Genomic DNA, 13,671 nt, shown 5'->3' with positions numbered 1-13,671 from the left:
AGAGATTTTTTTTTACAATAATAATAGTAATAATAAATGCCGGCAGACTGGGAAAGTGCTTAATCGATGCGTGGGCAGAGGCAACGTTAAATAAATTGATTGCTATGTAGATGGGCAGGATTTTTTTTTTTTAAATAGGCCAACTGCCAGTCTTTACAAATTTCAGAGCTTGGAACAACTTGAAACTGCCCAGGTGTAACTGGAAATTTCAACTACACCCCTCCGTCCTCTTCACCTCTTGTCTCTTGATAGCTCCCATCCCTCTCTGTCTGCTCGCCCTGTCTCCCTCTTTCCGTGTCGCTCTGCGCCCCCCCCCCCCACCCGCCCACCGTTTCCCCGGCACTCAGACCCTCCACCGCCCTTTCTCTGGCTCTGCCCAGCTTCCCTGTCTCTGTCTCCTCCATCTTCACCACGCTCCCTCTATCTCCTTTCCTCCGTCTTTCTCCCACTGTCTCTCCTGCTCTCTTGTCTAGCCTTCCCCCCCACCAGCTTCCAGCACAGAGCTCTGTACAATTGGTGCCTAGTAATAGTGGATTGAGTAACGTCGATGAGGACATTTCCATTTTACCAGAGTTCTGTTTGCCCCGATCGAAGGAGGATAGTGAGCTGTCAGGTCAGGCTGAGCGCTCAGTTGAACTTGGGCTTGCATGGCACAAGAGGACCTCCTGGGGGGCACTTTGTGCCACCGTCAATCGTAGTTTAACTGTGTGGTCCTACCCCTGGACCATGTGTGCGTGAGTGTGTGTGTGTGTGTGTGTGTGTGTGTGTCTCCAGAGTCCGTGTCCAGGAACCAAGCAGGCTGTTCAGGGCTGGGGCGAGCTCATCTCTGCAGGCTTAGCAAGCGCTCACTGCTGGCTGTTAGTATTTTTTTTTTTTAACCAAATTAGAACCACTCTCTCTATTGGTTTTCTTCCTGCCTTATTCAATTAATAAGAGCGTCTTTGTAGATCACTAAAAATTGTTTCAACATAGGATCTTTCATGGCTGTCAAGACTGTCCTCACACTGGTATGAACCACGATTGGTTCGACCAAATGCCAATTCCTGGACATTTGGATTGTTTCTAGTTCTTTCCCCCATAATCATCCCTGACTACTTCCTTGGATTCCTGAAAATGGAGTTGCTGGGACAAGGGGTGTGTGCATTTTTAAGGTGTCTGACCCTCTCTGCATATCGTTCTTCCAAAAGGCTGTCCTGTTATATGCTTCTTGTACTCAAGCTAACCCTGGGTGGGTATTATCATTTTTAAATCCTCCCTCAGCATACCAGGTAAGAAAAAATATTACCACGTTGTTGACATTTGCATTCTTTGATTTACTTATACTATTTATTCATCATTTGTATTTTTTCTTAAGTTGTCTGGTCATATCCTTAGTCCCAATGGGGTGTTCATCATTTTTTCTTATTGATTTGTCACAGCTTTTTATTTAGAAAGGATATTAACCTTCCAATAGCCATACATGTATAGCAGATATTTTCCCCCAATTCATCACTCACTGTTTCTATTTGTTTATGGAGTTTTGTGATACTATGATGTTTTTATATAGTCAAATGGGTTACTCTTTTCTTCTGTGGTTACTGTCTCTGGTTTTGTGCTTAGAAAGTCCTTTCCCACTTGAAAATGAGATAAATGTTCACCTGTGTTGGCTTCTAGTCTCTTCTATGGCTTCATTTTTTCCATTTGCTGTGGAGGTTAAGAGTGTGGGTACTGGAGCCAGACTGTCTGGGACAAACCCAACCTCACCCCAAGCCATCTGTGTGATTTTTAGCCTGGCGTTTGACTTGTCTGTACCTTCATTTCCTCATATGGACTGTGATGATTACAGTAGCACCTACCTCAAAGAGTTGTTGTGAGGATTAAATGTACTAACCACGTTAAGTGCTTAGCATAGGGCCTGACATACAAGAAACCCAAGAGCACTATTGGATATTCTTATTTATCTCTTTAATAGATCTGGAATGTGTTTCAGGGTATATGATGATTGGTGACATTTCAAACTGGGCAGAGAGGAACTGGTGGGAAAATGGACTGATTATTCATTCACTAACTTTATTTTTCCCTTAAAGTTCCCAGAAGCATTTGTCAAATAGTATATCCTTCACTGTCTCCCAGGTTGAAATGCCACATTCATCACAAACTCACTTCTCTCTAGATGTTGGTCTGTGACTGAGCTTTCTGTTTTGTTCTGTTCCTCAGTGTCTGAGCCATACCACTTTGCTGACAGTTGCTTTGTAGTACAATACATTCCCTGACCACAGGCCCCCCCCCTCAGCATCTTGCTCTTCACTTTTCCTTGTTATTTAACGCAGCCTCAGTTCCTCTAGCCAGAGATCAACAACTGTTCTTGTTTGAGGCATCCATCTCTTTCTCTCTCTCTCTCTCTCTCTCTCTCTCTCTCTCTCTCTCGCTCTCTTTCTGTTTCCCTCTGTCTATCTCTGTCTCTATTTGGGGCATCTCTCACTCTCTCTCCCTCTCTCCATCTCCCTGTGCTGTTCTCTTATTCTTTTTGTTTCTCTCATCCTCTCTCTCCCTCCTTGTGTATACTTCTAGGACTTTCTGCTCCTTTGAGTTCCTCTCCCCTCCATTCTCTCTCTCTCTCATTCTCTCTCAGCATCTCTCACTCTCTGTGTATCTCTGTCCCACCTCATGTTTCTCCCATCTCTCTGTATCTCTTGTTCTCTGGGTCTTTGTGTTCCCCTGTGTCTATCTGTCTGTCTCTCTCTGTTTCTGTCTCTTTGTCTCTATGTATCCCTGTCTCTCAGCCAGTCCCCTGGATGGAGGGGCAGTTGTCGACTCGACGCCCTGCAGACACATAACAGGTCACCCAGACACAAAGTGGAAGGGCCCTGGCCCTCATCTGCTCCAAGCCTCTCTCTGCCCAGTGTACACAGGAGCAAACTGAAGCCTGGAGATGGGCCGGAGGGCCTCTCCCAAGGCCTCCCAGGGATGGAGTAGCAAAGTTGAGACCCAAGCTCAGACCATGGGACTCTTGGCGGGACCCCGGTTCTGTCTCTCTCCCCCACTGTGGGCCTCCGTTTACTTCTCAGCACCCATGAGGGGAGGAGGGGGACCTGAGCTGCCCCCCACCACCAGCTGCTGTCATTCCCCCTCCTGCCTTCTTACAACTTGGATCCTTACTCAGGCAGGAGGCTCTGTGGCCACATGGGCCAGTGTGGGGCCCAACCTCCCAAGAGCTAGTCTGGGTGGGGTCCCAGGGTCCCATGGGTCAGAAGGCCTTGTGGCCAGAGGGTAGTGATACTGGAAGGATAAGTCAATCAGTCTTGAAGGGCGATATGCAGTGGATAGAGTTCAACCGTGTCCCCAGAATTGGCACTGGTCCTGGGAACGTCTGTCCTCGGGCCCCTCCAGAGAGCCTGGCAGCGGGCTCTCTACTGGCCAAGGCTCTTCCTGTTCCCCACCATAAGGCCCTAGCCAGAGGCATGCTGGCCTCTACCTCTCCCTCTTTCCCTCCCCATCTCTTGTGGAATGGCTGTGAGTATGGGAACATTGTCCCAGAATAAACAGGGAGACTGAGGCCCTGTAGGTGTTCATTTACCATCACTGACATTTTGTTAAGCATTTCATGTGCATTAACTTTGGACAAGAGGTACGATTACTGTCCCGGTTTACATATGAGCCCGCGGGGAGTTATAGCTAGTTAGTGCAGAGCCCAGCCCCAGGCTGGGGGGAGTAGAGGAGATGATTCTGACCCTCCTGCTGTCACAGAACTTAGGAGGGAAGCTAAGGGGAGTCTTGCTACAATTCTAAGCCTGGTGGGCCAGAGGCCCTATGGGGTAGTGAGCTGCCTGTCCTTCAGGGAGTTCCAGTGAGTTTGGACACCATTGACATTGGCCTTCACCTTCTGTGAAGTTGGACCCATGGACCCCACAGAGTGGGTTTGAGATTCTGGGATCCTTTGAACCTAAGAAATGATGTTCTATGATTCTGAGGTTCTGGCATAGTACCATTTGAAGACCCCCAGGGTCCCAGTAGCTGTAGGATCTGCATGGTACTCCCCAAGCATCAAACCTTTGGCCTTTCCATGGCCCAAGTCTACAGGGCCCAGGACTTGTCATGGTGGCCAGATGGACGTCACTCACCACATCCGCAAGCACCCACATCACTCCCACCTGGGCCGAGATGGCTGCAGGATGGGCCAGCTAATTCTCGGAACGAAACCCGTGGGGTGGGGTATCTGCTTCTCCTTGGTGCCGATGAAGCCCAGCGCATCCGGCCGCCATGACGTCAATGGCGGAAAATCTGGGGACGTGACAACAGGGCCCAGATGCAGACCCCGATATGAAAACACATTCTGTGTCCCAGAAACATCCTCCATGCAGCTTCTGAGAAACAGTCAGAAAGGGACGCCCCGACAGACAGTGCAGGAAGCTGGCTGCCCAGCCCGGCCCTCCAGGTTCCCCACCACCAGACAGACCATATCTATGTCCCCTTTCTGAGAATGTACCTGTGCTTCCCTGAGGCTGGACATTCCAGATGTGCTTGAGGAAGAGATTTCTTATAAGCCCCAGCCAAGTGTCCCGACAGCTTCAGAAGTGACCACGGGCCAGCCGTGTGGGCCAGGCCAGAGTGGCGGGGACCAAAGTCGGTATTCGTTTACTCAGGCTTCTGTAACAAATTACCACAAGCTGGGGGCGGGGGGGGAGGGGGCTGCTCAAACAGCAGAAATTTATTGTCTCACAGTTCTGGAGGCCAGAAGTCCGAGATCAAGGTGTCGGCAGGGCTGGTTCCTTCTGAGGCTACAAGGGAGGATCTGTCCGTGCCTCCCTCCTAGCTACTGGTGGATTACTGGCAGTCTTTGGCATGCCTTGGCTTCTAGAAGCCTCACCCCCGATCTCCGCCGTCATTCATTTGCTCACCTCCTCGTGGTCACTGAGTTCTGAGCCTCCATAGATCCAGGCTCTTGCTTCTCACACAGCAATGTTCTACGCTCCCCGGGGAGACTATGAGTTTAATACCTGGATTCTCACCCCCACCCCCCTCCGCACCAGAGCTCTGACAGGCCCTGTGAGCTGACAGCAAAGAAAGGAAGGTGCAACTGCTCTCCTAAACCCTCCTTGTGCCAGTTTGGGCCGCTCTTGGCCGCTGTGTGCCCGACCCAGTGCCGTGGGGTGGGGTGGGGAGTCACACACACACACACACACACACTTTCTGGGGAAACATAGGGAGCTCTCAGGTTGCCGTGGGACTGTGGAACGCTGCACCTGGGTGTCCCCTTCAGTAAAATGGTGGCTGGACTAGGCAGTCCCTTCCAGCTCCGGCTTCCTCTTAGACTGGGATTCTGAGAAACGGAAGCCCTGCCTGTCGCAGTGTTCGGTTCTGGGGCTCAGCGAAGGAGCCTGGAGCCATTACGGAGGGCTTTCTGGATAGGGCCCGGATAGGGGATACGGAGGAAGAGCAGACATTCCAGGCAGGGCCATATAGCATGAGCGCAGGCTTGGAGAGCAGACTTGGGGTAAACTCTGGCGGGGGCTGAGTCAAGATGCTCCCACGGGCCCTGGCTCAAGAGCGCCCAACCCTCCTCCCCGACACTTGCCATGTCAGCTTCGTGCAAGGCAGGAGCCCAGAGATGATCAGACCCTGCCCCTGCCCGAGCTCCAGAGATTCCCGTACTCTGCTGCCCACTCAGGATTTCCACTCGCGTGTCTAACGCCAGACTCTTCATGTCCATCCACACCTGGATCGTCGCCCCCAACCTTGCTCCCCTTCAGCTCAGGTGATGTCCACTCTGTCCTTCCAGACTGCTCAGGCAAACACCGGGCCAGAGGTCACCTTGACCCTCCCCCTCTCGCCACCCCCCACCCCATCCAAGCTGTGAGCAAATCCTCCTGACTCCACCTTCAAAGCCCACTCAGGATCCACCGACTTCTCATCATCTCCACTGGCACCATCCTGGTCTGCGCCACCGTTGTCACTTGCCTGGACTGTCACAGCAGCCTCCTCGCCAGTACCCCTGCTGTCGCCTTCCTGGACTCTGTCCCTCTCCCCGCAGCCAGAGGGATCTTGGGTCCATGCCCCCCTCCACCCTTGTAGATGCCAGGTCACTGGGATAAAATAATGCCACCAGGAGAGTCAGACACCAGTCCCAGCAGCATCAGCAGAGGTTGGGGCCTGTGCAGAGTGCAGGGAGGAGCAGGGGGCTGAGGCTTGGAGACAAGCCCTAAGTGGTTGGGGGCAAAAAAAAACTGAGACCTGCCCGTGGCTGAGACCCCACAAATGACCCCAATCCCCCACCTCCCTCGTGGAGGACACATCACCACCAGGGCTCTGCCAGCACGCACGGGCAGGCTGAGTGCTGGACCCGGGCACGTCTGCACACGGGACATGTACAGAAACACGCGCACACCTGTGTTCCTGACACCGATGGATGCGTGGGTGTGTGCCACACGTACACCTGATCGGAGCTGGGGTCCAGCTGTGGAGCCCTTGGGGACAGGCCCCCACCGATGCCTGCTCTGACCAGAGTGGGGGGGGTCCACATGGTTCAGGTGGTTGAGCAGTTCACACCCCCGCTGGGCACACGTGTAACTCCTTCCCCCTATGTCCCCACAGCCTGCCCTTGGACAAGGACCCAATGCCCAACCCCAGGCCAGCCAAGCCCTCGGCCCCTTCCTTGGCGCTTGGCCCATCCCCGGGAGCCTCGCCCAGCTGGAGGGCTGCACCCAAGGCTTCAGACCTGCTTGGGGCCAAGGGCCCGGGGGCAACTTTCCAGGGCCGGGACCTCCGAGGCGGGGCCCATGCCCCCACCTCCTCCTCTTTGAACCCCATGCCACCATCGCAGCTGCAGGTGAGGCCCAGGGCCCAGGATGGGGCAGGCAGGGCGGGGTACCTGGGCCTACAGGTGCCGACCTTTACTGTGGCACGGGGCGGGGGGCCCAGCTGGGGCACAGGAAGTGGTTTTCTGGGTCCCAGGCAAGTCTGTGACTTATGCAGATGTCGCAGGGCCAAGAAAGTCCCCAGTTAGCAGGTCTCAAGAGATTCGAGGCTCTCCCTGGCCTCCCAATCCCGGCCCCAGGAGAGGAGCTCCTATCACAGTCCCACAGGCGTGGCCGTGTGTCCCCATCCCCGTGTGACAGGGGAGAGGGCTAGTGCCCAAAGAGGGGAGGTGACACGGTTGAGGCCAGCTCTGCCACTTATTAGCTGTTTGATCTTGAAAGAGTCATTCGCTCTCCCCGAGCCTCAGTTTCCCCATATGTAAAACAGGGATGATCAGAGTACCTACCGTGTGGGTTTGTGGTGAGAAGTGTATGAACTAGACATGTAGAACAGTGAGGATCAGGATGCCATCTCACCCGCCTGCCTTCTCTCTCCCCCCTGCCAGCTGCCCACAGTGCCCCTAGTCATGGTGGCACCCTCCGGGGCACGGCTGGGCCCCTCACCCCACTTGCAGGCACTCCTCCAGGACAGGCCACACTTCATGCACCAGGTACTGACCCGGAATGGGCAGGGCGGCGGGAGCAGGTGGGAGAACTGGGCAGAGGGGTGGGGGAACAGGCTGACCCACAGCCCCCGTGTGCCCCCAGCTCTCAGCGGTGAACACCCACGCTCGGACCCCGGTGCTGCAGGTACGCCCACTGGACAGCCCAGCTATGATCAGCCTGCCGCCACCCACTGCTGCCGCCAGCGTCTTCTCCCTCAAGGCCCGGCCCGGCCTGCCGCCTGGTAACACCCCGCCCCACAGCTCTACAGAACCCCGAGCCCCCCAGTGCTTGAGCGGGAGCCACGTAGGCTGCTGAATGGCGGCCCTCAGGAGGTCAGACGCATCGGGGCTTACCATCTGGGAAACTCCAGCCTCCAAAAAATGTCAGGCTCAGAACCTTGAAGGTGCAGAATGAATGGCAAAAATCACAGAGCCGCGGGTCTTTGCAGTCAAAATGTCAGCGCTTGCAAATGGCAGTCTTTGACCTGCTCCCCCAGAAGCCTTGGATGTTAGGGCCGACAGAGCCGCCTGGGAGTCAGGGCCTTCGAGGCTCAGGAGGGTGGGAAGCTCAAGAGGAGAGTCTCTGTGGGCTGAGCTTGAGGGCCCAGCCCACGGTCCCCAAAGGTGCCCTGTCCCTACCTGCAGGGATCAACGTGACCAGCCTGGAGTGGGTGTCCAGGGAGCCAGCCTTACTCTGCACCTTCCCAAGCCCCGGCACACCCAGGAAAGACAGGTCAGTGGATCAGGCTGGGAAGGACCCTTGCCCTGCCGTTGCCTCCCCTTACACCCTCTGTCCCCCTAGCACCCTTTCAACCGTGCCCCAGGGCTCCTACTCGCTGCTGGCAAATGGTGTCTGCAAGTGGCCCGGTTGTGAGAAGGTCTTCGAGGAGCCAGAGGATTTCCTCAAGTGAGTGACCCAGGCCCAGTCCAGTCCAGGAGGGTCCCCAGTGTGTGGGAGGAGGCCTGTGGTACAGGTCCCAGCTCAGGCCTCATCCCAGTGGGCAAAAGGCTAAGGCTGAGACCGTAGGTTCAAATCCCGGTCCTATCACTGGCTGTGTGATCTTGGGCAAGTTACTTAGCTTCTCTGGGCCTTGGTTTTCCCATCCGTGTGATGGGGCATCATAAGAGAGGTGTATACTAGTACCTACCTCCATTTTACAGATACAGAAACTGAGGCCATAAAAAGTCAAGTGTCTTGATCAAAACCACCCAGTTCCTAAGTCACAGAGCTGGGATTTGAATCCAGGCAGCCAGGCTCCAGAATCCACACTCCGAACTGCTTTGCCCTGCTACCCTACCCCTCCTGCCAACACACCAGCCTGATTTTATTGATACCCACAGTCCCCGATTGTCACAGTGGCTCTTGCTGCCTCCCCTCGGTCCCACCGCACGCGCGTGCACGCGCGCGCACAGACACACACACACACACACAACCCTTCTCCAACCATACCCAACTATCGGTGGCAACTCTGCACCCTGTCCTCTTCATGACCATGACTTTACACAGACTGTCCCCTCCACCTGGAGTGCCTCTCCTGCCCTCGCCTACCTCACCCCACCTCTCAGCTCGCCAGCCTTCCAACATCGTCTCCAGCACCCTGGCCAGGCTCCAGTGGCGAGCTCAGGTCTGGCACCAGGAGATGCCAAGTAGCGTGTGTTGAAGGAACAGCGGGTGTAAGAGGGAGACTTGAGGTAGAGAGAGGGGAGGGAGGCTGAGCCTCCGAGGAGAGACCTCCCAAAGGGTCTGGCTCTCCTCACTCGGAGTGTTGAGCCAGGAGGCCAGACCCGCCGTGGTCACCCACATGGAATCTCCCCCTACCCAGGCACTGCCAGGCGGACCATCTCCTAGACGAGAAGGGCAGGGCACAATGTCTCCTCCAGAGGGAGGTGGTGCAGTCTCTGGAACAGCAGGTGACGTAGGAGAGGGGTGGTTGGGGGATGATGGGCGAGCCTTACGTCCACCCTGTGCCAGGAGGCAAGCTCCCCCAGGATGGGGGCTGGCATAAAGGAAGGGAGGGGGTAGGGCGCTCCCAGGAAGGACCACAAGCCTGAGCCAGGATGTGGCAGAGAAAGGCCAAGCTGAGGCCTCACTTTGTGCCCCGTCCTCACAGCTGGTGCTGGAGAAGGAGAAGCTGGGCGCTATGCAGGCCCACCTGGCTGGGAAGATGGCCCCGACCAAAGCTCCAGCCACGGTGAGCCACCCCAGGCCCACAGGTGGCTGGCGGGGGGCGGCGGGGACTTAGCCTCACACCCACACCCTACGACTCTGGGCCCCTGTCCCCAGCTCCAAACGTGCCCAGGCCTGGAAACCTGTCCCCTCCGATTACAAGCCCTCTGACCCCAAGATCCCGAAACATCATGATCTTGGGTTTTCAAAACAACGGCAAATCGCCAAGCATCTACTGGACACAGACCCTGTGCCGCTGGTGGGACTGGCCATACGACACGCAGGAACCAGCGCACAATAAAATCATGGGGCCCCGGTTTCAAATGACCCCCACAGAGCAGTAAACAAAGGGCAGGGACCTGTGTGATTACACGGACCACACACCGGTGAAGCCGGCCCCGGGGGCCAGGCACCGTTCCTGAGTGCGCTGCTGGGGCGAGTTTATCGAATCCTCATGAGGCCACTCAGGATAGGTATTAATTACTAGCATCCCTAAGGGGTGGGAGCCTGATTCAGCCCCAGCTCGTGGTCCCAGCATTGCGCCTCTCCACACACACGGGCGCGCGTCCACACTCACACTCTAATAAATACGGCTCAATGCTGCTTTGTGAGATTCCGCATCAGACTGGACTTGAGAAGAGCTCACTTGCTTTAAACACAAACCAACCAACCACACTTACCTAAAGTTGAAGTGGAAAACATAAGCCTCTGAATCACCAGCCTCACCACCCCCCCCCCCCCCCGCCACAGGCGTCATCGGACAAGGGCTCCTCCTGCTGCATCCTAGCTGCAGGTACTCCGGCTGCCCCTGGCCCAGCCTGGCCCAGCCCCCAGGAGGCCCCCGACGGCCTGTTTGCTGTGAGGAGGCACCTCTGGGGCAGCCATGGAAACAGCACGTTCCCGGGTAAGGATGGCCCGTGCCCCTATGTGATGCCCCCCCGCCCCCCCCCCAGAGCCCCTCATCCCCCCGACTGGCACCGGGTGGGAGACAGCCAGTACCGACCCTCCCCAGCACTGCCACCCAGCCTTTGGGAAAACATGACCGCTTGCAGAAGCTGCCTTTCAGCGTTTCCAAGGCCTGCAAGCCCCCTGCACCGCCACCTGCCCCCCGCGGCCATTGTGGTTCCTCCTGTCTAGCCCCATCTCCCCTGGGGCCGGGGGCTCACTCATTCCGGGCTTCGGCTACTCCATTCGGTCGTCAAAAGGGAGAGAACTAGCTAAACGCTTCCCAGGGACTCTCCCTTCCCCCTCCAAGGAAAAGCGGGGTGATTCTCCCAAGCTCACGCATCCTGGGCCGCCCGCAAGGCCTGGGCTGTGGGCTTAAGATGGATCGGGGCCCTTGAGTGTCATCCTGCCTCTGCCACTTGGCCGCTTGCATCCCTTTGGTGTGCAAGTTACTTCACTTCTTTTAAACTTCGGGGACGATGAGGCCCATTTTGGTGGGAGTGGTGCAAGCAGTAAATGATACGGTCAATGCCCAGCGCTCAGCACAGTAACCGTGAGGGTGAAAACTGGTGTTGTCAGGGAGGGATTTCAGCTGGGTAGCCTCTCCTTGTAGCGTGGGGGATGGGAGAGGGAGCTAGGAGCTCCAGGACAGACCCAATCCTCCCCCACCCCCTACAGAGTTCTTCCACAACATGGACTACTTCAAGTTCCACAACATGCGGCCCCCCTTCACCTACGCGACCCTCATCCGCTGGGTAAGCCGGCAGCATGGGCCAAGGAGAAGGAAAAGAAATGGGGGGTGGGCACCTGCCTCCCACATTCCCAGCCTCCTTCTGAGCGCCCCCAGAACAGGCTCCTTCATGAACCCAGGCCTCCGATAGGATCCCCCCCGCCAAGCTGGCTTCACTCCAGACCTGGCCCCTCCACCAACCCAAACAGAAACCACTATCCAGGCCAGTGCGAGTCAAATTCTGGCCCTCCACCCACCCCCCTTCCCTGATGCCCACCTCGACCCCATACTTAACCCCCTCCTAGATCTGTAAAATAGCCCCCAGATGAACCTGATCTTTGCCCCTTGCCCTAAACCCACCACAGACACTATCCTAACTCCTTCCCTGGCCCCCATATACCCCAATACGCCAACACATCCCTTGGCAGGACCCTGCCTCTAACCCCTTCCTTGTGACACCTATCTGACCCTTGGCCTCACCCCATCCCAACCCCTTCATCTGAATCTCCCTAATGGCTGCCCAGAACTTTCATCACAGCCTGCCCAGACCTTGACCCTAGGCCCACACCTAACCCCTACACAATACCACGCATTCCCCTACCTAGCCCCATCCTGACCCAGAACCTCACTGCAGCCATAATCTCTGACCCTTTGCTTAACCCCACTCCTAAATCCAAACAGATCCAATTCCCTGACCTTTAGCCTCACTCCACACCTAACACAAGCCCTGACCCTTAACGACCACACACATCCAACCTTATTCTTGACCTTGAATCTAACCACATGCCTGACACAGAAAATAACGGTATCGCTAGGTCTGCCTCTGATTCCTGACCCTAATGCCATCCCATCCGTCAGCCCTCCACTCGCCCCGGTCCATCCCCAGCCAGACCCTTAACCAACCCCTTCCCTGATGACCTTTAACTCTGCCTGGCCCTTTACCCCTCCCACATCCTTAACTTGACCCCACTCCTGGCCTTCAACCTTCCTGAACCCTGACACCTTGCCTCTGTGGAGGCGGCCAGCTCCAACTCCACCCCAGACCTTTAACCTAATCCTGGCCCTACCCTGAACCAGACCTTACTGCAACCTCAGCCCTGACCCTCCACCTCACCCTCTTTCTAACCCTGTCTCTAACCTATCACCTCACACCGTCTCCCTCCCTTCCCCTGCCCCCCCCCCAGTTCCACCCATGTCAGACACCCAGGGTGGGCCACTGCCACTCTCAGCCCAGCTTTGGGGAAGGGACTCCCTGACCCCCTGACCCCCTAACCTCCAGGCCATCCTGGAGGCTCCCGAGAAGCAGCGGACACTCAACGAGATCTACCACTGGTTCACACGCATGTTTGCCTTCTTCAGGAACCACCCTGCCACCTGGAAGGTAGGCTCCTCTGGAAGTGGCAGTGGCTGGGGGGGCCTCCGATGCCACTGGGGTGCTGGGCCAAGCTCAGGAGTGGGGGGCGGGCTTGTAGACACGTTGGAAAGGGGCGGGAGGCCGGTTTGGGGTGAGTCCTGCTGACGTCAGAGTGACTGCCTACCCACCCCCCGCCCCCGGCCCGGCGGGCCTTCCTCCCGCAGAACGCCATCCGCCACAACCTGAGCCTGCACAAGTGCTTCGTGCGGGTGGAGAGCGAGAAGGGGGCCGTGTGGACCGTGGATGAGTTCGAGTTCCGCAAGAAGAGGAGCCAGAGGCCCAGCAGGAGCGCCAACCCCACACCCGGCCCCTGACCTCAAAACCAAGGAAAGGAGGAAGGAAGGACAGGGGCCAAAATGGGGGGTGGAAGTGGCCGGGGGCAGGGGTGACGGGCCCTGGACGTGCCCACAGGGACCAAGAAGTGAGGTGTGCACAGTCTTGCCTGCCAGGGACCCTGATCCTCAGCTGACCACCCTTCTAGATCGTATGCTCTGCACCAAGGCTGCTCAGAGGGGCCCCGGCCCCCCGGCCCACCTTCCTGCAACAAGCTCTTTAGCCAAACTGAGCCTTCACAACCAAGCACACACAGCCTGCCTCAGTCGCTCTCAGAGATGACCTCAGGGCTGGACAAGACACACACACAGCCACAACCCTGTCCCTTGGACACAGTACAAAGAGCCTGCCTCAGTACCCTCGGGCAACCTCAACTCCGCAGTCCCGCAGACAATCATACCTGAGCACAGTCCTGTCAACCCACACACCCACGGCCATCCCCCCCACCCTGCCCTCACCTGCGCTGTGCCCAGGACCCCGCCCAGAAGCAGCCTTGGTACCTTCAGGATCTCACGTCCCAAAAAGCCACACAAACACACCCCAGTCATGCACATTCTCACGCAGCCCCCAAAACATCAGCTTGCTCACGCAGCCCACGAGAACACACCTGTGCATCTCATGTCATGCACACGCACTTGGCACCC

The 13,671-nt window shown here is 56.6% G+C and overlaps 1 protein-coding gene across 1 annotated transcript in view; it reads left to right on the top strand.

The window, feature by feature from the left end:
- Positions 1-13,671, top strand: part of FOXP3 (forkhead box P3) — a 19,304-nt gene extending 5,633 nt beyond the window's left edge. Inside the window, exons 3-13 of the mRNA XM_064574062.1 lie at positions 6,571-6,805; positions 7,340-7,444; positions 7,542-7,680; positions 8,084-8,171; positions 8,241-8,345; positions 9,262-9,349; positions 9,550-9,630; positions 10,356-10,509; positions 11,229-11,305; positions 12,560-12,661; positions 12,859-13,671. Of these exons, the coding sequence (XP_064430132.1) occupies positions 6,571-6,805; positions 7,340-7,444; positions 7,542-7,680; positions 8,084-8,171; positions 8,241-8,345; positions 9,262-9,349; positions 9,550-9,630; positions 10,356-10,509; positions 11,229-11,305; positions 12,560-12,661; positions 12,859-13,008 (1,324 nt within the window). The 3' untranslated portion in view covers positions 13,009-13,671. The remainder of the gene's footprint in view (positions 1-6,570; positions 6,806-7,339; positions 7,445-7,541; positions 7,681-8,083; positions 8,172-8,240; positions 8,346-9,261; positions 9,350-9,549; positions 9,631-10,355; positions 10,510-11,228; positions 11,306-12,559; positions 12,662-12,858) is intronic.

Source organism: Mirounga angustirostris, unplaced genomic scaffold (genome assembly GCF_029215605.1).
Source record: "Mirounga angustirostris isolate CCGP_5_RB_7025 unplaced genomic scaffold, mMirAng1.0.hap1 SCAF_11, whole genome shotgun sequence".
NCBI lineage: Eukaryota > Metazoa > Chordata > Mammalia > Carnivora > Phocidae > Mirounga > Mirounga angustirostris.
This window is presented reverse-complemented; position numbering and strand designations above follow the sequence as displayed.